General features: G+C 44.6%; 2 protein-coding genes across 7 annotated transcripts in view; one reads left to right on the forward strand and one right to left on the reverse strand.

Annotated features, from left to right (window-relative positions):
* Positions 1–24,798, reverse strand: part of LOC308463448 (transmembrane protein 238-like) — a 166,317-nt gene that overhangs the window by 72,311 nt on the left and 69,208 nt on the right. The window lies entirely within an intron of this gene.
* SNX29 (sorting nexin 29) overlaps positions 798–24,798 on the forward strand; it is a 225,936-nt gene continuing 201,935 nt past the window's right edge. For 5 of the 6 annotated variants that reach the window (XM_080981819.1, XM_080981821.1, XM_080981822.1 and 2 more), the window contains exons 1-8: positions 798–949; positions 10,190–10,254; positions 12,696–12,748; positions 14,724–14,848; positions 16,545–16,725; positions 18,421–18,491; positions 19,177–19,425; positions 20,619–20,997. In XM_080981819.1, coding sequence (XP_080837945.1) covers positions 943–949; positions 10,190–10,254; positions 12,696–12,748; positions 14,724–14,848; positions 16,545–16,725; positions 18,421–18,491; positions 19,177–19,425; positions 20,619–20,997 — 1,130 coding nt within the window. In that variant the 5' untranslated portion in view covers positions 798–942. The remainder of the gene's footprint in view (positions 950–10,189; positions 10,255–12,695; positions 12,749–14,723; positions 14,849–16,544; positions 16,726–18,420; positions 18,492–19,176; positions 19,426–20,618; positions 20,998–24,798) is intronic. The other variant, XM_080981823.1, reaches the window with a different exon arrangement.

The raw sequence follows: 24,798 nt of genomic DNA on the forward strand, positions 1-24,798 counted from the left end.
CCTCAGCCCAGTATACCTGAAGGAGCGTCTCCACCCCCATTGTTCTGCCCGGATACTGAGGTCCAGCGCCGAGGGCCTTCTGGCGGTTCACTCGCTGCGAGAAGCTAAGCTACAGAGAACCAGGCAGAGGGCCTTCTCAGTAGTGGCGCCCGCCCTGTGGAATGCCCTCCCTTCAGATGTGAAGGAAATAAGTAGCTATCTTATCTTTAAGACATCTGAAGGCAGCCCTGTTTAGGGAAGTTTTTAATATTTAATGCTGTATTGTTTTTAACACTCGATTGGAAGCCACCCAGAGTGGCTGGGGAAACTCAGCTTGATGGGCGGGGTATAAATAATAAATTATTATTATTATTAACTACCTGACATTCAGAAGACATCTGAAGGCAGCCCTGTTCAGGGAAGTTTTTAATGTGTGACATTTTAATGTATTTTTAATCTTTGTTGGAAGCCGCCCAGAGTGGCTGAGAAGACCCAGCCAGATGGACGGGGTACAAATAATAAATTACTACAGTATTACTATTACTACTTGGGGAGCGCTGCAACCCCGCCTTGTTGCAAGGCGGCGGCAATTAACACGCAAATAATGAGTTGGGGGCCCAAAATCCGGGAAGCAGAGGGAGGGGAGACTCTCTGCTCAGAGCGACTGCAAGGAGAAGCAGGAGGAGGAAGAAAAAGACGGAGCAGCATGGTTTTACCCCACCCTCGCCGCCATGGAGACTACAATTCCCATGACCCCCCGGCCTGAGATGGTTTCCGGGTTCTAAGTGTTTTGCTTCCGGGCTCCTTGAGGATCACTTCCGGGTGGAGGGGCAATGTGCTGTGGAGTGCTGGTGGCTTTGACGGGAGGGAGGAGCCCCGGCGGGAGCGGAGGAGGAGTCGGAAAAGTCGGAGGGGGGATCCCGAGGCTTTGCTTGCCCGCGGAGGGGAACTCCGTCGCCGGCCATGAGCGGTGAGTGGAGCAAGCTTTGCTTGGCAAGGGAGGAGGAGGTGGATGGGCTGGCTCGGTGCTGCTCTTTCGCACAACAACAACAGCAGCAAGGGTGGTGCTGGGGTGGGGTGTTAAAGCGTCCCTGCTCCCACCTTTCTTAATGCCGCTCTGTGCATGCTCAGACACACCCTGCCGCTCTGCTGACAGGGGAGCAGCAGCATCCCTGGAGCCAGCAACTGCATCTTACCATGACAAAAAGAGAGAGAAAAGGGTGTTCAGATAACGCCTTCCAGCGACTAATTTCCGATTGCAGTTTTTTGTTAACTAGCGCTTGTGTAGCTTGCTCATCGACGAATATTTCTCGTGGCCAGGGCTGCGAAAAAGTCAGTGTTGAGAATGCAACAGGACCCTACCTCTACTCTTGTGGTGGCAGATTGTTTTAAAACTGTTTTTGATGTTGTTGTTTTGCTTGGTGTATCCTGCCCTGGGGCTTGATGGTGAAGGGCAGGCAGGGAATTGAAAGAATAGCAGCAGCAGCATGAAATCAACAGTAAATGACAATGCAAACTCAAACCAAAGCCCACCTTTCCTCATGACATAGTGTATGAAGTTATGCAATGCCATAACCCTCAATGAGGCTGCATGGGGTGGGCTGGGCTATAGATGCATGCAAATCAATAATGAAAGCTGCTAGCAAGGTAAATCTGGAATGGAATTAAAAGCACTGTTGTTCTTTTAGAAGTATTAGGACATTGCTCTCTGGCACTGGGTATTCTGTCCCTGTTCAGTAGTTTGCTGTCCCTTTCTCTAGACTTTCCCTGTTCAGGGAAGTTTTTAATGTGTGACATTTTGATGTATTTTTAATCTTTGTTGGAAGCTGCCCAGAGTGGCTGGGGAAACCCAGCCAGATGTGCGGGGTACAAATAATAAATTATTATTATTACAGTGGTACCTTGGGTTACATACGCTTCAGGTTACATACGCTTCAGGTTACAGACTGCTAACCCAGAAATAGTGCTTGAGGTTAAGAACTTTGCTTCAGGATGAGAACAGAAATCGTGCTCCGGCGGCGCAGCAGCAGGAGGGCCCATTAGCTAAAGTGGTGCTTCAGGTTAAGAACAGTTTCAGGTTAAGTATGGACCTCCGGAACAAATTAAGTACTTAACCTGAGGTCCCACTGTATTATTATTCATGGGTTAGACTTGCGGAGCTCTGGCAGCTGACTTATTCACATACTGTGGGATGCCTCCATTGCTTTTACGTCACAGCCTTCTGGTAATGAAATGAGAGCCAACTAGGTTCTACTCAAAGTAGACCCATTGCTATTAATGAACCCAAGATAATCATGCCTATTGATTTCAGTGGGTAGGCTCTGAGTAGGGCTAGCATTGGATACAGCCCCTAAAACTTGGCCAAATGGATCTGCTTGCAGTTTCCTCCCACACCCTAACCATTTGGGCTTCTATGTATATCTACTTATTTACTTATGCCATTTGTAGCCTGCTTTCCCCCCAGGAACTCTTGCTCCAAGCAATGGAGTGAGATCTCCCCCTTCTCCATTTTATTCTCACAGCAACCCTGTGTGGTGAGGCTGAGAGGTAGTGTAACTAGCCCAATGTCACCCAAGAAGTTTGTGTCTGAGTGGGGTATTGGCCTATCTCTTAGAGCTAAAGTATTTATCAACACCCCCCCTCCAAATTTTCTCTAGAGTTTTCCATCCCTTTGTGGCAAAGTTACACAAGTCTGATGGTGATGAGCTGAATAACCGGAAATAGTTAATTGTCAATAGAATAGCTGACAATACTTCTGGTGAAACTGACACAATCCACGTGAATTTAACATAAGTATAAGGAGTTTGGTTCTGTTTTGTGCAGACAGCCAAATCCTCCTGTTGCATCAATAGGAGTATAGCATCTAGATCAAGGGAAGTAATAGTGCCACTGTATTCTGCTCTGGTCAGACCTCACCTGGAGTACTGTGTCCAGTTCTGGGCACCACAGTTCAAGAAGGACACTGACAAACTGGAACGTGTCCAGAAGAGGGCAACCAAAATGGTCAAAGGCCTGGAAACGATGCCTTATGAGGAACGGCTAAGGGAGCTGGGCATGTTTAGCCTGCAGAAGAGGAGGTTAAGGAGTGATATGATAGCCATGTTCAAATATATAAAAGGATGTCACATAGAGGAGGGAGAAAGGTTGTTTTCTGCAGCTCCAGAGAAGCGGACACGGAGCAATGGATCCAAACTACAAGAAAGAAGATTTCACCTAAACATTAGGAAGAACTTCCTGACAGTAAGAGCTGTTCGACAGTGGAATTTGCTGCCAAGGCGTGTGGTGGAGTCTCCTTCTTTGGAGGTCTTTAAGCAGAGGCTTGACAACCATATGTCAGGAGTGCTCTGATGGTGTTTCCTGCTTGGCAGGGGGTTGGACTCGATGGCCCTTGTGGTCTCTTCCAACTCTATGATTCTATGATTCAAAAGCTGACCAGATATCAACTGTTTAGTTCCAATGGCTTTATAATAACTTCTGTTATTAAGCTAATTCTGTCTCTTTCGGTTTTCCTAAGTTTTCATTAGTTGTTGTTGAGTCCATCTGTTTGGTAAATAATGATTCAGGAGTTAATAGTGGTTTCTTTTCGTTGTGCTTTATGTAAAGGTTTATGTTGCATTTTATATTGATTATGCTGCTTGTTTTCCAATGTTGTTTCCTTAAACCACAATAAAGTACTACTTATTAAAATAAGGCATCTATATTTTTTATGTTGATTAGTTAAACACTTTGAAAGTGCCTTAAATTTTCTAAGAAGAACTAGTCCAGGAGTGGAGGACCCGAGTCTTCGTTAGGATAACATAGGTTGAGATGCCTGTGCTATGTTTGAAGCATATATTCCTGCAATGTCATCCAAAGTGCAAATTAAAATAATGCCATCTGTGATGGGAATCAATTTGCAAACAACTGAAGGCTGCAACAGGATTTTGATTTTATTTATTATTGTGTTTTCTCATCCTTCTTCCATGGAGTTTACAGCATTGCACATAACAGCTTTGTACTCCCATTTTATCCTTTTTATTGCTTTTCACAATTTATTTATTTATGATTTTCAGTTATATACATTTCAATCGTTTTAGAGTCATTTTAACATTTCAAAACTCGACTTCCTCCTCCTTCTGTGGTTTCGTAACTGTATTTTTATCATTTCCTGCATATTCCTAATTAACTTATTCTTTCATTCATCTACTTTAAGTATATACTCTTATGAAACTGCAGGTTATTACAAAAATCCTGCCAATGTCCTCAACAGTTTACAATTTTTTTTGCAAATATGAAATAAATCATTTCCATTCTTTTATAAAAAGTTTGTTACTCTGACTTCTTATTTTTCCAGTAAGTTTTCCATTTCTTCATAGTCCATAAGTTTTTGTATCCATTCTTCTTTTGTCTGGACTTTTCTTCTTTCCATTTTTGAGCAGATAACATTCTTGCCACTTAATCGCATACATGAGTAAATTTCTATACTGTTTAGGTAGTTCAGCTCCTATAATTCCCAGAAGAAAAGCTTCTGTTTTTTTAAAAAATGTTATTTTAAACATCTTTTCCAGTTCATTATATATCATTTCCCAGTAAGCTTTAACCTTATTGCAACATCACCACATATGATAAAAAGTACCTTCTTTCTCTCTGCATTTCCAACACTTATTCAATTTTGATTTATACATTTTTTGCCAGTTTACTTGGTGTTAGATACCATCTATATAACATTTTTGTATAGTTTTCTCTTAAAGCATAGCATGCTGTAAATTTTATATCTGTATTCCACTATTGTTCCCACACTTCCTTATCTATAGTATAACCAATATCTATTGCCCGATGTATTGAAGAGTTTACCTGCTCATCCTTTGTCTCCCAATCCAATAATATCTTATACATTTTACACAGCGCTTTTACATTCCAATAGATCTCTCTCCAGTTGTGATATTTGTTCCCCAAACCCTCGTTTTCTATCTTTCTTAAATACTTCATTCAAATGATGATATTGTATTCATGTTGTTAACTTTCCTGATAAATCCTTAAACTCTTCTAATTTAAACTCTCTTCCCTCTTGTTTTACTAAATTTCTTTAAGTTGTCCAACCTTCTATCATATTCTTTTTCTTTACCTTTATGGCTTCCAACGGTGAGAGCCAAAGTGGTGGTTTTGTCTCCAATATTTCTTTTGTATTTATCCCATACTCTATACAATTTTTTCCTAATTACTGTATGTGATTTGTAAATCCTATATGTACTTTCACCTTTTCATACCACAAATAGGCGTTCCAACCAAAGATACTATCATGACCTTCTAAATCTAAGATATGTGGATTCTCCAATGCCATCCATTCCTTCAACCAAGAAAGACAAGATGCTTCATAATACAATCTCATATCCGGCAGGGAGAAATCCCCTCTCTCTTTTGCATCTATCAGTATTTTATATTTTATTTTCAGTTCATTTGCTCAATATGCCAGAGCCTGTTTTTGCATGCAGGGAAAGTCCCTAACTTACCAAGGGTTTGAGACCTATTGGCTCCCATCACCTAGTTTAGCTGGCCAGTCAAGGCCGTTCCTGAGGTGTGGCCGCTGTCACATGCTGACAGTTTCTAGAAGCCACAGGTGAGTGCAGGGTGGAGACCAAAGATGGACAAACTGGTCCAGAAGGAGCATGATGTGACCCCCATCAGAGGCACTACCCATCCCTTAACACCCCTAACACCTCCATCATCATATTCTTCCTTTGGTATTGTTACTTCTCCAAGAGCAAAGGGAGAGCTTTGATGTTCTACCTCCTTTAAAGCACTTGTATTGTTGGAATTCTGCCTGGGTCAGAGGAATGTGCCACAAGCGTAGGCACCAGCAGATATTCCTGTCGACCTCCCCTTGTCCCATACCTCTGCTGATAAGCAGGCGAGGTCCGGCGATTCTTCTCAGATGTATGAGAGGAACACACCGTTCTTCCTCTCTCCCCTTTGGTGTCCCCAGGGAGGGGAAAGAAGCAGACAGAAAACTATTTACATCCTTTATTTCTGCCTCTTACATCAGTACAGAGAATCATGTCTGCACTCAACAACAGCAAGAAGAAAACTCCTCCCAAGTACATCCAGTACGGGTCATATGACACACACACACTGAGCTAACATCCGGTGCTCAGTACAGAATGGACTGCCCCTTTGTTCCCATGGCAACAGTCACAAACATCCTGTCTGGCTTTCCAGCCACAAGCAGCTGGCTGAGCTGCTAGAGCCTTTGCTTGCTGCAGCATTGGTGCTTTATGGTAACATACTCCCCCTAAAGTATCAATGTGTGCCGCGAGCAAAGCGTCATCCAGAGAAGAAAACAAACAGTTGTTATATTTATAACATTCCCCTGTTGTTTCAGTTCCACCCTTGGAACTACCCGCCACTGGTTTAACCAATGTACCTCTCTGGTTGTGTGACTTCGCATTACCTTGGTTAACAACTCTCTGTTGTGCCTTTGTCTCTGACTCAGACACAGCTTCAATCTGTCCTTGGTCGTTTACAATAGCAACATATGCAAGGTTAGCAAACTCCTTTGAATACCTCTTGGGTGGTACACCCTTCGTTGCTCTCTCAGACCTACGTAAAAGTTGCTGCTCTTCTCTGCTTTCTGGTTCAGCCTCTGAACTCTCTGGAGAACCAGTACTAAGCTTAATCAATGGTTCATCCTCCTCTTCTGAGGGTCTAGTCATTATGTGAGATTTCCTTCAAGCACAGTAGTGTCATGTTATCCGAGATTCCTGTTACACCTTAGTAGGAGGCAGAGGCAACTCTCTGGAGGCCAACTGGTGCCTGCTTCTGTCTCTTTCTCATACCAGGGCAATGTTGTGCTGAAAATTGATGGCAGTGGATCAGATATTTCAACAGCATGATGGTAAGCAGACTGAGGCAGTTGGCTCAGGCAATAGGATACAAGGGTCACCTCTGCTACCACTAGAGAAACTAGAGAAACAGCAATGGCAGCTTCTCAGTTCGAGTGAGATCTCGTGAAAGCCCCACGAGATCTCGCTGGAATCTGCAAGCCACAGTCTCAAGACCTGGTAAGCGAGGCTTTGGCCTGGGTGGCAAAGGGTGGTGGTGTTCCGTGGGCAGGGCAGCACCTTCCTGTTTTGACCCGGGCAGTGAAACGGGACAGGTCACCCCTGGTAAGCAGAGCACTCACCTAGGGGAGAGTGTGTTTGCTTCTCAGAGACTTTCTGTAGCTCATTTGTAGCACATCTGCTTTGCATGCAGAAGGCACCCAGTTCAAACCCTGGTATCTCCAGTTAGAGCCAAGAGAGACCCCTGTCTAAAATCCTGGAGATCTACTTCCAGTCCGTGTAGACAACGTTGAGCTCGATGGACCAATGGTTCGGCACAGCAGCTTCCTATGTTACTTCCTTCCTGATACTTAGCTTTCCTGATTCTCCCACCACAATCTATCATTGACCCTGTTCCCGTAGGCCACAGATGGGAACCTCCAGCGATTCTTGAACCTTTAAGAAGAGCCACAGCTGGCAGGGGCCCTCGTCAGGGTGAGCTGGACTCCCACAGCGTCACGGAGACCAGCTTGGGTTATGAGCTTGAAATCTATACGTTTCAGAAACGCTGCGAATGCGGCAGCAGGCTGAGTAATCGTTTTTCGTTCACGCTGACTAATTGAATTTCAGTTCTACAAGCAGAGTGGGGAGTTTGGGGTTTGTTTGTTTTTTGAAACTGTGGTTATATCAGAGCTGGATAATGCTGGAGAATATTATGAACAGCATTATTATTATTATTATTATTATTATTTATTATCTTTAAAACCACTGGTCCATCATTGAAAGCTGCCTTTAATGTTGTATTGTCTACATGTGGTGGTCTGCATTCCGTACACTTCTGTGGCATTTTATGAGATGGCAGTATATAAATACTTTTATAAATAAATAGAAATGGCAAGTCCCAGACAGTTGATCCATGTAGCTCAGTATCGCCTCATCTGACTGGCAGTGGCTCTTCAGGGTTTAAAAAGCAGATTAGACAAGTTCATAGAGGGCAAGAGTATTGGTGACTACTAGTCATGGTGACTGTGTTGTGTTCTTCCTCCAGGACCAGAGGCAGCAGCCTCTGAATGCCAGTTGCTGGGGAACAACAGGCGAAAGGACTGCTGTGTTCATGTCTTGCGTTGTCAGCTTTCCAAAGTCACCTTGCTGGAAACAAGACTTTGGACTGGACAGCCTCTTGGTCCTACTCAGCAGAGCTCTTGCAAGTGCTGTTTTCTGCACGTCTGGCTCCTTGCAAACGCCTCTTGTCAAAACTACCGTATTTTTCCATGTATAAGACTAGGTTTTTTTTTTAACCAAAATTAGGTTTGAAATTGGGGCTTGTCTTATACACGGTTTTTGCTGGGGGTGTTTTATTAATTTGGACTCCCCCAAAATAGGGGGCGTCTTATACATGGGGGCGTCTTATACATGGAAAAATACCGTACTTGGCATGAAAAGTGCCCCAGCTTCTATTGCTTCAGTTACATACAGAGCTAAAGTTTAGGCAATGTTTTTCATTCGTTGGGTCCGTTAGGACACAGTCGCCATTGGTTTCTCTCTGCTGTCCTTGATACCTTCACTAGGAAGCAAAAATGCAAGTTGTCTGTTGAGTTTGACAGAGCTGTTTCTCAGGCTTATGCCTTAAAACAGCTGCAGTGGTTGCCAGTTTGTTCCCAGGCCCAATCCAAGATGCTCATGCTGGTGTTTAAAGCCCTAAACAACTCAGGTCCCCAATACCTTGGTTCTCAAACACCTTAGTACTCAAGCAACTTGGAACCTAAACACTGTAAACCTGGAAGTAAGTGTTCTGGTTTGCGAACCTTTTTTGGAAGCCAAACGTGCACCGTTTTGAGTGCCACACTTCCGTTTTGAGTGTTACACTGAGGTCTGTCTGTTTTTGCTATTTATTTTGCATTTTTGTTGCATTTTTTGTGACTGTGTGGAACCCAGTTCAGTTACTGATTGATTGATTGATTGTGTGACTGCAGTACATTGTTTATTGCTTTCATTTTATGGATCAATGGTCTCGTTAGATAGTAAAATTCATGTTAAATCACTGTTTTAGGGGATGTTTTTAAAGGTCTGGAATGGATTAATCCATTTTGCATTACTTTCTATGGGAAAGTGTGCCTTGGGTTTGGAATGCTTTGGTTTTGGAACGGACTTCCGGAATAGATTAAGTTTGAGAACCAAGATATCACTGTACCTGAAGGACCATCTTGTTCCCTGAAGAGCCCCTTGGGGGTTATGATTGGCAGGGGGGGCCCCACTGGTGTTCCGGTGCCCTCAGGATTTTGCAGCGGTGGCAGCCCTGGAGAGGGCTTTCTTTGCAGGAGCCCATAAGTGGTGGAATTCCTTCCCTACTGAATTGCTAATCTTCATTAAACAGCTTTCAGTGAATGCTGAAGGCACACTTCTTTACCTTGGCTTTTGACATCTGAGGTGTATATTTTTAGGACCCACCTTATTTCTGTGATTATAAGTTGCTTTAACCCTTTTTGATGTGTTCTAATTGTTTAATTCATGCCTGAATAAGAAACAGCCTCCCAGGATGTACATCTGACCCTTTGGCAGACATCTTACTCCACTGTGCTTTTTCTCAAACATGACCTCTTAAAATGTTTTAATGACTGCTGTTTTGACAATTTGCATTTAAAATTTGCTTCATTTAAAAATTGTGAGGTGCTTTCAGTACAATATATCAGTTATCATAATTGATATAAAGGTAAAGGGACCCCTGACAATTAAATCCAGTCGTGAACGACTCTGGGGTTGCAGCACTCATCTTGCTTTACAGGCTGAGGGAGCCGGTGTTTCTCCGCTTCCGCAAACAGTTTTTCTGGGTCGTGTGGCCAGCATGACTAAGCCGCTTCTGGCGAAACCAGAGCAGTGCACGGAAACGCCGTTTACCTTCCCACCAGAGCGGTACCTATTTATCTACTTGCACTGGCGTGCTTTCGAACTGCTAGGTTGGCAGGAGCAGGGACCGAACAACGGTAGCTCACCCCATCGCGGGGATTTGAACCGCCAACCTTTTGATCGGCAAGCCCAAGAGGTTCAGTGATTTAACCCACAGCGCCACCCACATATAAGTTGCTGTAATTAATGTGATTAGGGAAGGCACTGCTAGGGCAAAAAGCAAAGTATCCTCCCCCCTTAACTGGGCAGTATATTTAATATATAGCCCCCTCTGCTTTCTTGAATTCTAGGGTTGCAGAACAACGTGGCAAAAAGACAGTTTCTCCTGGAGAGGTTATTGGATGCAGTTAAACAGGTAAGAAGTTGGGCCTACAAAGAGGAGAGGGTGCCTCCATACTTGAAACCTTTCTAATAATAGTTGGAGCTGTCTCATTTGATGCAATTCTAAATAGCTGTGTTGCAATATGTGTCATTGCTTTGTTTTTGCAATGTTCCCAAATAATCCTGGACCTTAAGGGCTCTTCCAGATGATCTGTGTATTGAGTTTTTACTGAGCTGTTTACTTGCATAAAGCTTTGGCGGAGGTTAAATGGTGCCCAGTCTGGTTTTTATGGAACAGGCATAGGCAAACTCTGGCCCTCCAGATGTTTGGGACTGCAATTCCCATCATCCCTAGCTAATAGGATCAGTGGTCAGGGAAGATGGGAATTGTAGTCCCAAATATCTGGAGGGCCGGAGTTTGCCTATGCCTGTTACGGAACATTCGTTCTGGGTTTTTTTTGAGCAGAGGTTATATGACGACAATCATTCATCCTGATTTGGCTGCACAGTGCATATATGTCTTACCACTAATCACCCCTTACTTTTCAGTATATTCCTCTCCTAACAGCAAAAAGTCAGAATTTTTTTTAAAAAGTGTTTGCTGTATCTGGGCAATGGAACACTTCAATCCACTTAGATTTCTAGTATGCACTTGAATACCTTCTGCAAAATACTGACAGGCTGGAAGCACCCTCACTTTCCTTTGGCAAATCACCACTTAGTTTGAATAGCAGTTGGCCAGGACAAGTAAATCCGTAGAGCTCCAGAAATTTACTTGCCGGATCATCTGCGCTCATGGCTCCTTTCCTGTATTCAAGTTAGTTGCAGAGGATTTGGAGAAGTTTGGCAGCTTTGGCCATATTTCTCATGCGGAAGCAATAGCAGAGACACTTGAACTGGAACTTCTTCTTTCTTTTTTGGCCTTCTGCAAATTTCTTTGCACTTTTATTTTGAGTACTTACTGGCTGCTCTTCAAGGAAAAGCTCCCAGTGCAGCTTGAGAAAAGAGGCAGTAACAATAAAGCTGTGGTTTGAAGCCAGAAAAGAAAAGAAGTTACACAAGTTCATCTAGCCATGAGACCAGGTTTGGAGAACTTTTAGCCTCCTCGATGTTGTGTGTCAGCTTGCATTAGTTCCAGCCAGCGTAGCTCAGTTGTCGGGGATGATGGGAGTCATAGGCTAGCAGCATCTGGAATGCATGAGATTATTCACCTCTGCCCTAAATCATCGGTAGGCAAACTAAGGCCCGGGGGCCGGTTGTGGCCCAATCGCCTTCTAAATCCAGCCTGCGGATGGTCCGGGAATCAGCGTGTTTTTACATGAGTAGAATGTGTGCTTGTACAGTGGTGCCTCGCAAGACGAAATTAATCCGTTCCGCGAGTCTCTTCATCTTGCGGTTTTTTCGTCTTGCGAAGCACGGCTATTAGCGGCTTAGCGGCTATTAGCGGCTTAGCGGCTATTAACGGCTTAGCGGCTTTAAGAAAAAGGAAACAAACTCGCAAGAACTCGCAAGACATTTCGTCTTGCGAAGCAAGCCCATAGGGAAATTCGTCTTGCGGAACGACACAAAAAACGGAAAACTCTTTCATCTAGTGAGTTTTTCGTCTTGCGAGGCATTCGTCTTACGGGGCACCACTGTATTTAAAATGCATCTCTGGGTTATTTATGGGGCCTGCCTGGTGTTTTTACATGAGTAGAATGTGTGCTTTTATTTAAAATGCATCTCTGGGCTATTTGTGGGGCATAGGAATTCATTCATTCCCCCCTTAAAATATAATCTGGCCCCCCCCCAAGGTCTGAGGGACAGTGGACTGAAAAAGTTTGCTGACCCCTGGAGCCTAAATGATGGTCAGGAGTGCCACAGCCAACACTGGCCTCTGCCCCTCTTTCTTTCCCTCCGTCCTCTGATGCCCTCTTGCATCTCTGTCAGGCCACTAAGCCTGGGGGCATTCTCTTCCCAGGCCCCTGGGGGGGGGGCGGCATGAGGAGGCACTTCTCTTTAGGGTGGGGGGTGGCAGCTCAGAGACCAGGAGCGGCAGCCTGGAGGACTCCCAAGAAGAGAGGAGAGGAGGCTGAGGAAGCACTCCAAAAAGGAGGGTGTTCGAAAAAGGTGAGAGACTGACATCTCTGCAGGCAAGCGGGGGGCACATAATTGAGATCCTGAGACCCACAGGGGTGCGCAGAAAGAATACAATGGTAAAGAATGGTAAAGGGAGCTGTGGACTCAAAAAGGGTGAAAACCCTTGAACTAAGCCAATACATGTGGACTTTTGTAAAATGGAACGGCAGTTTGATTTTACAGCTAAACATTGTGCTTCTTTCACCTACATAGTTCCAAAAATAACTACTACATAGTTAAAAAAATAAAAATTGGCGTTTTAACTAAAGGTGTATGGTGACTCAATTAAGTTGAGCATCAACATATTTAAAACTCTCCTCATCACGCCATTGATGCTGACATATCTGTTCATTACAGTGCCAGATCAGATTTGGAGGGAGGAAGGAGATTGCTTCCGATTCGGACAGCAGGTAAGTCTGAAAGGATATTGAATAAATGCCACTTGTTTTTAGTCATATGTGTCATCAGCTGGCTTAATGCTTCATTTTGCCTGATATGTACATTCAGGCTAGTCTGGGAGAGTGGGGAGGTAGTTGTTAGAGAGTTGTGTTTGTGCTGTGTGCAGGATGGTATGAGGCAAGCGTTTACAACCTCTGCAACACATGGTGGGGGCAGTACCATAGGATGCACAACAGCAGCATCTTACTTGACTTGCCACCCCCCCCAAATAAATTGGTCCTTGAAAGGGGTTTCAATAATTGTTGGTCCTTCAGGTTCATCAAGCTCCCCTGGGGATTGCTGTGACTAAGAAATAAGTTATTTCCCGCAATGGTATAATCTTTGTTGTTTTTCTTAGAATGGAAATTCTCTTGAGCTTATTTTGGGAAGAAGCGATGGCAGAACTTCCCCATTCTTCAGTTTCATTTCCATCTCAATGTGGGAAGATTTGTAGCGCTTGTTGGAAGTTATAAGGTTTCATTATTTCTATGCCTTGTGGGGTTAATCAGGCTCTGGGGAAGATAACATCAGGTGTCAAAAGCCAGGATCTTTAGCATTGGCCGAAAGCTTTCTGAGGAAGATTCCAGGCTTTGGGGAGGGAGTTCCACAACTTGGGGGTGCCAGAGAATGGCTTCTCCTGGGCCACCTCCACCCGAACCTCTGAGGGTGGTGGACCTACCAAGAAGCCTCCCTCTGCCTATCTTAATCCCCAAGGATGTCTGTGGGGAAGTAGATGGTATTTGGCACCTGAGTCATTTAGAGATTTTAGTACTAACATGAGCACCTTAAATGAGGCCTGGAAATGAACTGACAACCAGTGTGGCTGTTTCATAGCAGGGATTATGTGCGATCTAAATGGAACCCCAGCCAGTAACGTAGCCACATGGGCATTCATAGCTTCTTTACTCCTCCCTGGCCCTTATTTGCTGCACCCTATGTCTGTGTGGCTTGGGGACGCGGGTGGCGCTGTGGGTTAAAGCACAGAGCCTAGGACTTGCTGATCAGAAGGTCGCCGGTTCGAATCCTTGCGACAGGGCAAGCTCCCATTGCTCAGTCCCTGCTCCTGCCAACCTAGCAGTTCGAAAGCACGTCAAAGTGCAAGTAGATAAATAGGTACCACTCTGGTGGGAAGGTAAACGGCGTTTCCGTGCGCTGCTCTGATTCGCCAGAAGGGGCTTAGTCATGCTGGCCACATGACCCGGAAGCTGTACGCCGGCTCCCTCGGCCAGTAAAGCGAGATGAGCACCGCAACCCCAGAGTCGACCACGACTGGACCTAATGGTCAGGGGTCCCTTTACCTTTACTTATGTCTGTGTGGCTTAGTGTGTCTTCTGAACCAGGGCTTGTGCTTCAGCTCTCTCCTCACTAACCACAAGCTGGAGCCAAGAACAAATCTTTAGGCATGCTGGCTCTGGAGACAGCCTGTAGTCATCGTGATGAGCAGACCAATGTCTTACTCTCCATGACTTTGTCTAACCCTAAGCCACCTGAGTTGTTGACCGTCACCACGTCTTGTGGCAATGAATTCCATGGGTTAACAGTGGAATCCACCAGTTGCTTATGAATCCTGTGCACCTCTTTACCATTTCTTCCACCCAACCCTGAAATTCATGCCGTAGGACTTGTGAACTGAGTGTGTCTGTTTCTGTGATTGGGTCTCTGCATCGGGTTTGGCTCCCATTCCTCCTGCTTTCCCATCCTTCCCTGTTTTGCTGAGTAAAGTGGATAGGAAGCCTCTTTTGACCTTGACTTGCGGATGAGTAGCAGGAACCAGCAGGTTTTGAGGTCTGATTGCAGCAATCAGTGAAATAGGTTTCTGTGCTAAACTGGGGTATCGTTACCGTTTTGCATTGACTTAAACTGGGAGGTGGAGAGTGCCTTTAAATCTTGTTTCTCCCCTTCTCCCTTTCCTACGGTGCTTCTTATTAAGCTTTGTCTGTTTTGCAGAGTTACATGTCTCTGTGCTCAGTTCGAATCTGTGCTTCAGCATGGCTTGAAGAGGACCCGGGGATTAGCCTTAACAGCAGCAGCTATCAAGCAGGCAGCAGGCTTCTCCAGTAAAGCTGAAATGGGTAATTTGGGCTTCCAAGGCGCTCAGCTCTTTTTCTTTTTTCTTTTTGATTAAAAAAAAAGTTTAAACAGTCTGTCTTGCATGTAAACAGCTGGCAACACATGAGATTTCAATAATGCTGCTGGAATGGAAGAGAAACGACTATTCTTATTAGTTTGGGTCTCCGCTGCTTCAAACGCACCATACATTTACAGCACATGACTTCCCCCAAGGAATCATGGGAACTGTAGTTTACACCTCCCAGAGCTACAATTCCCAGGACCTTTAACAAACTACAGTTTCCAGGGTTATTTCCCGGGGGTAGGGTGGGTCCTTTAAATGTATGGTGTGTGCACAGCCACCATTTTTTGTGGTGGGCTGCATGCATTATTTTGAGCCGATCCACATATATCCTACTTTTATTTTATTTTTTTAATAACTTTTTTTATTCAAAATTAAAACAAAACATATTATCCAGAAACATATCATTCTTATTCCCCCCTCCCCCTACTTAACAGAGATAAACACTGGAGAGTTGCTGCCAGTCAGTTTAGACAATGCTGAGCAAAGTAGAACAATGGTTTGAGGCAGGATAATGTAGTTTTTTAATATGTACTTGTGATGCTGAGGCAAACGGTAGGCCAGGCTGGTCTCATCATAACAGTTTGAAGAGGGTTTGCTAAATAGATGACTTGGAAAGCAAAAGCTTTTATAATCTCTTTACCCATTATCAAGCTTTTCAATTCCTTGGAATCTGTTTTTAATACTCTGCTTAAAGAACAGGCACTTATCCTTAAACGTCTCTGTTAATTAAAATTTCCCCTAAATCAGGAGTAGAAATGTTCTCCCCTAAGCATACTTGCCTGGGAGGAAACCCTCTTGAACACAGTGGGACTTAGATCTGCATTGGATTGTGCTACAAGTTTGGCTAGGCTATGCTAATTAAACGGTGAGTATGATGACCTTTCGACACAGGAGATTAGGCCTGGCGGTAAAAATTCAATTCTGTAGGGATAGCTTGTGAATCGCTTCAAAGCTATTTCCATTCAAGAAGATACAGTATGTGGTTACATTATCAACCAGCTGGAAAACTGCTTTCAAAGCATTCAGCTAGCGTTTTCAAGAACAGAATGGGTAGCTTGTTGCTTTAATTACCCTGCGTGCAGTTGGCCGAAGATTAAAAAGTGTGACTTGAAATAATGATTATTTGGGAATTGTCACCAGGGTTATGAGGCCCTGTTCAGATGCAATGAGGCCACTCAAAAAACAACAACATGGTTTGTGTGAATCAGCAATGAGTTTAAGTATTCCCCCCCCCCCTATTTTTCTGCATTTTCCTCAATTGCTCAGCTGCAGAGGAGACTTCCTGGTTCCATAGCCACTGTTTCCCATCCTGTGATGTTCTAACCAGGCACCTGTGGTTTCGGCACTTCCTGCAAATCAGGATCCAGGCTTCCAACCCTGGTTTGTAGGGAGCCCTTTAACCAGGATCCTAGTTTGAATATCATGGGAAAGCATGGTTGAAGAAACCAGGATGTCTTCTCTGGGTGAGCTGAAGGGGAACTGGAGCTAAGTTATTGTTCGTGCTTTGTTGGAAAATGGCCCCCTTCCATCTGAATTGTGGAGCTGACGATGGCAGTACTTCTCTGTCTCCTGGGATTTTTGCCGATAAGATTTCAGATGATCTTATGTGTGCCTATGAATTCATACTTTTTCAGAGCCGGTGTTCTGGTACTATGTGAAAGAAGTTCTAAATAAACATGAGCTGCAGCGTTTCTACTCCCTGAGGAATATTACCACAGACGTTGGCAGAGGTCGTGCTTGGCTGCGCTGTGCGCTGAATGAACATTCCTTAGAAAGATACTTTCACATGCTGCTTGCAGATAAAAGCAGGCTGAGGTAACTTCCCTTTTTTTGACCCTTTTCCCGACAGGTAAATTTCTACTGGCAGAGGCTTCCTGATGAGCCGCCTGAAACTGCAGCAACAGGCTGCAACAGGCTACTGTTTTATTGTTGTTAGCCGCCCTGAGCCCGGCTTCGGCTGGGGAGGGCGGGATATAAATAAAAATTTATTATTATTATTATTATTTATGGCATGAACAGATGACGTACTAATTTGATATTAAACAGCGAAGTGTTTGGTCATAATTTAAGTAATTCGCAATTATAGGCAATTCTGCTGCAGCAGAAGATAGATAGCTAGATAGCTAGATAGGGATGATTCCAAATGCATTAGGTACATAACAATTTTGTATGAGTCTTCAGTCTTCCAATTTTGTTTTAAGGTACCCAAGAGGCTGTATGAAAAAACCCACAAACAGATACTGACCTTAGGCAAGTCACTTGGCCTATATCATTTCATACACACACACTTCCTGCTCAATCTTCCACATGCTCCCATACATATTGACTTGGTTTAAGTGCAATTGTCTGATAAATCATGGTTTATTAGTTGGAGAATTAGCCTTGTGCCCATGCGCTCTGTCACCATCCCTCCCCTTGACCTCCTGACTCGGTGTTTCGTTAAACCATGGTTTCCCATTTCATTCTGTTCACCTGCTGCCCTGAAGGCAGTGGGGTGGATGGAGGCTGTCTCTCAGGGCTCATAATCCATGGCTTATTAGACTTGCTAGCTGCATCTGGCCCTCTCTAGCTCACTTATCTTCCATGGAAGAGTGCGCATGAGAGAGTTCTGTTTACTGTGCAAAGAAAAGTCTTCATTAGCTCTATTTCTTCAGGACGCAGACTCTAATCCTCATAACACAGCTATGGTCTCTGTAGATCAGAGTTTACCTATGCCTTAACCCTTCACTCCCTTGGTTAACCTATCATCTATAGTGGTCTTCTTCATCCTGGTGCCCTCTGAATGTTTTAGACCACAGCTCCCATCATCCACCACCATTGGCCATGCTGGCTGGGACTGGTGGGAACTGTAGTCCAACAACATCAGGAAAGTCACCTGTTGGGAAACGCCTGTATAAAGTGGCTGGTCTGGGCATAACACAAGGTTGGGAAGTAGATGAGTAATGCATGTGGTTGGGTTGAGGGACTGATGGCCATGAGGTTTGGTCACCCTGTTGTGTTTGGTGTTTGGCTATTGCTGTGGCTGTTAGCATTGTAGAGGGTGGTGGTGGGGATAGGTTGGCGGGTTCTTTATACACAATCTTTATAGTAGTTTTAATGGGATTTGGAGAAAGCCAGTCCCTGAGCTTTTAAAAATGCACTTGGCAATGTTAAGCCTCAGTAGCTTACAAAGTACTATAGATAATTACTATTGAGGAGTCCTTTGTCCATAACCGAGTTATGGCCTCTTCTCTAAACTGAGGCTGGCTTCACTCTGCCACAGTGCAGTCTTGGTATCTGATCTGTGTCTTGAGAGTTGGAAGAGAGTAGTAAAAAAAGTCTGACTTTTTTTTAGATCATAAAGGTGTCATGGGCAACACATCTGCCACTTTTCTGCTCTCTTTCAGTTTATAGAAGTAGTGTAGCGCTTCTCCTGTCCCCATCTGAAATGGAGTTAGTAAGAACCACAGCCTCTTCCGTATGTATAGATTTGTTTACCTTTTTGTCCTGCCTTCTTTTTTTAACATCTAGTGTCTTCTATGAAGACTGGTCCTTCATGATGGATGAAGAGCGCTCTAGTATGATTCCCACTATGGCGGCTGGTATGTATCATCAGTCTGATCTGTGGGGCAGTTTGTGGTGAAGACTGGACTAGAAATGTTTTAAACACACAATGCTGGGTAACGTTTTTGGCACTGATAGGAAGAAATGAATTTATTTATATGCTGCTTCTGTGCCAAAATGGCTTCTAAGCAGGTTACATCTATAAAATCAATACACAGTTGAAATGGCCAGCGACAGTTCCAATCTCAGTTAAAACAAACAGTTAATAAGCATGACAGTTAAAAACAGTTTAACCCCACCCCACGGTTTAAACAGTAAAATCACAAGTTCCTTTCAAGGTAACGCTTGCCTAAAGAGTTGTGTCTTCAGGAGCTGGTGGAATGCCAATGCTGATGGGACCCTCCCATATTTTAGCAGGGAGAACATTGCCCAGGACTAATGCCACCAGTGAAAAATCCCTCATCCGTGTTACCACAAGCCGATAATCATCAGATTGTAGCAAAACTAACTGGGTTCCATTAGCTGACTGTCGTGCCCTTGCTGGGCAACAGAGGGGAAGTTAAAAGGATCAAGTAGCCTTATAATGTTCGTTCTTTTCTTTTTGTGAACCACTTTGAGGTTTCTTTTACAATCAAGCGGTATATACGTTTTATGAAATAAATATTTTTTTGTAAATTTGTCCCCTGAGTTACATTGCATTTCTTTTTTTGCTTTTATATAAAGGGCTGCATTCTATTCTTTTTGCAATCAACATTGATAACAAGGATTTGAATGGGCAAAGCAAGTGCCCTCCCACAGTCTCTGACCTTCTCAAAGAATCCACACAGAATGTGACCTCGTTGTTGAAGGAATCTACTCAAGGAGTTAGCAGCCTCCTCAGAGAAATCACGGCGTCCTCTCCTGTTTCGATCTTAATCAAATCGGATCAAGATGCCGACCCCTTGCCCATTTTATCGAAGAGTCTTAGCGGTGGTAAGTCTTACTGAGCCGACTGCATTGACAGAGGTAGCCTGCAAGAAAAGAGGCTTGTTTTAGATGGTAGCTGTGATTTTGAACATTGGGAGGTTTTCACTCATACCTTATCTCTTAGGCAGCACCTCTTCCATGTACCCAGTTGTTTGCTTCTGCATGGTATGATGCAATGGTTAGAGAGCAGGACTAGGACACGGGAGACCAGGGTTCAAAACTCCTTTCAGCCACAAAACTCACTGGGTGACCTGGAGTCAGTCACTAATTCTTAGCCTAACCTACCTCACAGGGTTGTTATGGGGGTAATGGGGAGGAGGAAGAACCACATGCCCTGCCTTGAGGTCTTTGGAGGAAAGGGGAGATGTAAATGCAATAAAGATTCATCATGCATAGGTGGTCAAGCAGCTAACACATTCCGATAAACACACGATAGGCCAGTTAAGTTGTAGACTTTTCTATCTGTATCAAGGGGAAAAAACATGCAAGAGACGGCAACTAGGTCGAGAGTTCTCGCTGTGAAGTTAAGAATGACAAGCTACTACATTGTTCTAGGTCATATCTGTGTTTGCCGTCGGGAATCCATATGAGCTGTAGCAATAACGTGAAGAATAAATTCATAAGAAATTGGTTTCCTTTCTACAGCTGTGCAAAGCCACCTTTTAAAAGCTCATAATTTGGCATGATGTCTGAACTGATAAAATTGCAACAATTTGCTTCACCTCTGGAAAATGGAAAAGTAGCACTTAAGTTGCAGTTCACCTATACATTTGCGAATTCAAACCAAGCTTGGAATTTTAAAACCATGGCTATCACAAACCGTGGCTATCACAAAACCATGGTTTCAAATGATCTGCTATAAAATCTTGATTCTAGAAATAAGCTGGGTTTAGGCATAATGATTAGGGTAGCTCAGTTGGTAGAGCATGAGACTCCTAATCTCAGGACTGCGGGTTTGAGCCCCACATGGGGTGAAAGGTTCCTGCATTGCAGGGAGTTGGACTAGATGACCCTTGTGGTCCCTCTCTACAGTTCTCTTATTAGTATCCTGAAAAACTATTAATTCACACTCTTCCCCCCCCCCCATATATGCTACCCTGTAAAATTAGAATAAGCTTTCTAAAATAACAAAACTACTTTTCTTATAGGCTGTGTGTTTTGAAATCTTCTGTGTTCATCTCTCTCTCTCTCTTCTGCAGATTTAAAATGCAGAAAAGATCGGATGAAGAAAAAGAAGAAAGTCACAAATATCATTTCGTTTGATGATGAGGAAGATGAGCAAAACCCGGGGGATGTCTTAAGGGGAATTGTTGCAGGGGAAAGCTCCGAAGAAAACTTGGACAGGTTTTCCCCCTATGTAGCTTCTCCCCCTGGCCCCGGAGAGACGCTAGCTAAACTGAGCGGGGACCAAAGTGTGCCTTTGTTGAAAAACGATTCTGTATATCTCAATGGGGACTGTGGCTTCCAAAAGTTGGATGTGAAAAGTATAGACGATGAAGATGTGGATGAAAATGACGAAGCGTACGGCAAAATTTTAGGAAACCGCTGCATGGCAGAAGACACAGAGTCCTGTGGAAAGTGAGTATTCTGCAGTGTCCCAAGACATGTGACATTTCCCTATGTTAATTAAGAGGCAAACTCAAGAGATTCAGGGATTGTTTTGTCTCGCATGGCTTTTCTCTTCAGCAGGTTTGGGGGCCAAATTCCACACTCGCAAGTCTCTCTCTCTGGCCCTCGTACCCCTTTCCCCAGGCCACTCCCCACCCTGGCCCTGCTTTGAACCCCCAAGTGTTTTTGCCTGGCTTGAAGGTGTCCTTGAACTCCAATACTGGCCCTAATTTGCCTGAATGGAGGCTAGAGATGGGTGTGCGAGTGTGTGTAGAAATTACCGTACAAAGGGGGGAAATGACATTTGTGGCTCCATCTGCTTTTGCCTCTGGCTCTGCCCCACACCTGGAAGGCTGCCCAAAAGGGAATGCAGCCCTTGGGCTGAAAAAGCTGCCCCACCCCTTGATCTTTGGGGGATTTCATTTTCACCGCTTTCTGAACCGGGTGGCAGAGTCCTCCTTGCTACCTGTCCTGCCTTGGCCAAGTTTGTCATGAATCTTCTTGGACTTTGAAAAACGGCAACTCCCTCTTTCTCTCTCTCTCTCTGTGTTTGTGCATGCACGAGAACATATTTATCTAGAAAGCAGTCATCCTTTTTAAAGATCTACTGTAGGAAGCTGCCTGCTACAAAGTCAGGCTATTGGTCCATCTAGGTCAGTATTGTCTATCCCAGTGTATCCCAAACTTGGGTCTCCAGCTGTGTACAACCCTCATCATCCCGGGCTAGCAGGATCCGTGGTCCGTGATGATAGGAATTGTAGCCCCAAAGCAGCTGGAGACCCAGGTTTTGAAAACGCTGGTCTACAGACAGAATGACTGGTAGTGGATCTCCTGGGTTTCAGTCAGCTCCTAGCTCCCCCTGGGGATTGATCCTAGGACCTTTTGCAACCAAAGCAAGTGCCCAACGACTGAGCCACAAAGGAAGCATGTGAGCAAAGGACTGTACAGCGTGCATTGAGCTGCCACAGCATTGCGTTAACCTAGTGCAGTGCTAGCCCTTGTCCAGTCCTGGTGAAGAGAAGCTCGACGGTCAAGTTTGGAAGAAGCAGGTTAGACAGCGGCTGGGAGCAGATAGCCAGAGCAGGGGAATGATGAGCAGGGACCCATATACTGTATTTTTCGCTCTATAAGATCTAAAAAATATAAGATCTCCATAAGATCTAAAAAATATAAGACTATAAGAAATATTGCTAGAGAGTTTTCAATAAGTGGAAAAAAATCAAGATGAAATGTATCTAACGAATTCAAAGCAGGATAGGTGCAAAGTACCATATTTTTCGCTCTATAAGGCACACCAGACCACAAGACACACCTAGTTTTTGGAGGAGGAAAACAAGAAAAAAAATATTCTGAATCTCAGAAGCCAGAACAGTAAGAGGGATCGCTGCGCAATGAAAGCAGCAATCTCTCTTGCTGTGTGATGGCCTGGGAATCCGATTCAGAGGCTGAACCGGAGGAATCCCAGCGTGCACAGGAGTCCCCGCCTCCAGGGCTGGCTGAACTGGGGCAGGGCCTTGATTCTGAAGCACCTGCACCTGTGCCGGATCCTCAGGAGCAGGCACCAGGTGGATCTGCTCTGGCTCCGGAGGGGGTTGAGGACACAGTGCCTACAGGTGCACCTCTCCCAGCCCTGTCAGGGGAAGGTGAGTCTCCCCTTGGGTCCAGTAACCCTCCAGCCTCTCCTGAGCTGCAGAGGCTCAGGGCAGAGAGGCAGAGGGAACTGGTTTCTCCCAGGAGGAGTGCTCGCCTTAAGGCCAGGAGAGGCGGGTCTCCTGGGGGCTGGGACCGCCCCTGGCCTCAGAGAAGATAAAGGCCAGTCAGCCCGGTCCCAGGTTGCGGGAGCAACGTCGTTGAAGAGCTGTTTCGGCCAGCATCCAGTCCTGTTCCCCCAGAGTTCCTGTCCTTGCCCGGCTCCTCACTTTGGACCCCGCTTCGCCCATGGAGGACTGTCTGCCGACCCTCGACTCAGGTCCTGGACCTTGCCCCATGGTAACCTCCCCCCGGGACCAGCACATGCTGTTCTGGCTTCTGGGATAGCTGCGCAGCCTGCATTCGCTCCATAAGACGCACACACATTTCCCCTTACTCTTTAGGAGGGAAAAGGTGAGTCTTATAGAGCAAAAAATATGGTATATCCACTGAGGAAATTAGCCAGCTCAGATGCCAGATGGAGCTTGATGCAAACTGTAGTGAAATACTGGCTTTTCTGCCACAGGGGGGCAGTTTGGATCCTCAGCGAGACCTGATCTCGGAAGTGATCACTTGCTACATTTACCTGACGAGCTTGCAGAGCTGGCTTTGGATTTGGGTTAGACGTTTCCTGCAACAAAATCCCTTCTTGTTAGTGGAAACTCAAGACACTTTACAATCACCCTAGATCAGTGTTTCCCAAAGTGCAGAATACGTACGTACCCCCAGTAGCACACGAAAGGGTTCAAATGGTACATAGCAGATTTTTAAAATTGTTCTTTTTTTGTTTTGTTTTTAAACCTGCAGAAAACAATTCATTAAAATTTGAATATATTACCTTCATTTGAGAAGGCGGTACATGATTACACTGTGGTAAATGATACCCCATTGGAGTCATTCCCTATCCAGATTAGACAGGGGCTGACCGTTTTTTATTTTGCCCTCGTGTTGAAGGCTTTCTTATTTTGGGAAGCCTTCTTGGAAGGATGATCTCACCCCGTGTGCCATATCAACTTCTGGGCTTTAAAAATGTACCCCGTACTGTGTTCACAACATGATGCTGTTTTGCAGATTTTTTTATTTCTGCCATGCCTTGAAATTTTTGGATGTAAAGTGATTGATAGATGAAGCTTCTGGATTCATGCTTAGTGTCAAGCCCCCATCTGGTGCTTCTGTAGGTGAGGCTAATGATGGAGCTGAACCCATGCCCTCTGTGTCTGTATTCAAACCACTGCTCATGTCACAACAGCCATACAGAGTGTTTGCCTGGTACTAGGTGTTTGTGCAGAGTCTGGTGCTTCTCGCTTTGGGCAAGCAGTGTGGTGTAGTGGTCAGAGCGTTGGCCTAGGACATGGGAAACCAGGATTCAGTTCCCTGCATAGCCGTGAAGCTTGCTGGGTGACCTTTGGCCAGTCACAGTCCCTCGCCTAATCTACCTTTGTTGTTGGCAGGGTAAAATGAGGAGAGGAGAACCATATGGATATGAATGTGGTAGCAATAAGGGAACAGTAAATAAATAAAAATAGCAAAAGTTGGGATAGCTGACCAGACACGTTTACCAAAATGTTCATGGATGTTGATACATACTTTTGTATGTATGTTTTGTGAGCTGCTTTGAACACACTTACTTTTTTATTTTCAAGACAAAATTATGAAGTTAAAGTAATCTAGTAAGAAATAAATAAAAACAGAAGTGTGTCAGGGGGTGGGGGAGTACAAAACAATGACAGTCGGGTTCACAGCCATTGCCTAATAAAACTAAAGTACATTTTCAAGAGACTGCACAATGCGTTGGATGTCACAACAAAACCCACCCTAATACAGAGAGGATGCAAAGCAAACGTTATGAAACCAAATAAAGCTAAGTTTCATTGGGACTTGCCATTCCCATGATTGGCTTGTCATATAAGTAAAAAATGGCTGCCAAATTGGGGGGGGGGGTTACATAGGTTTAGCTGCACCCCGAAACACTCTTAATTTATAAGTCAGTTTCTCAGAAATGAGAATAAACATTACTTTATGCAACCAAATATTTGTACAACCTGAAAACTCCTTCCAGCCCTGTAGTCGACCCATCAGAAA

Source organism: Podarcis pityusensis (assembly GCF_964106645.2).
Source record: "Podarcis pityusensis genome assembly, chromosome: 14".
NCBI lineage: Eukaryota > Metazoa > Chordata > Lepidosauria > Squamata > Lacertidae > Podarcis > Podarcis pityusensis.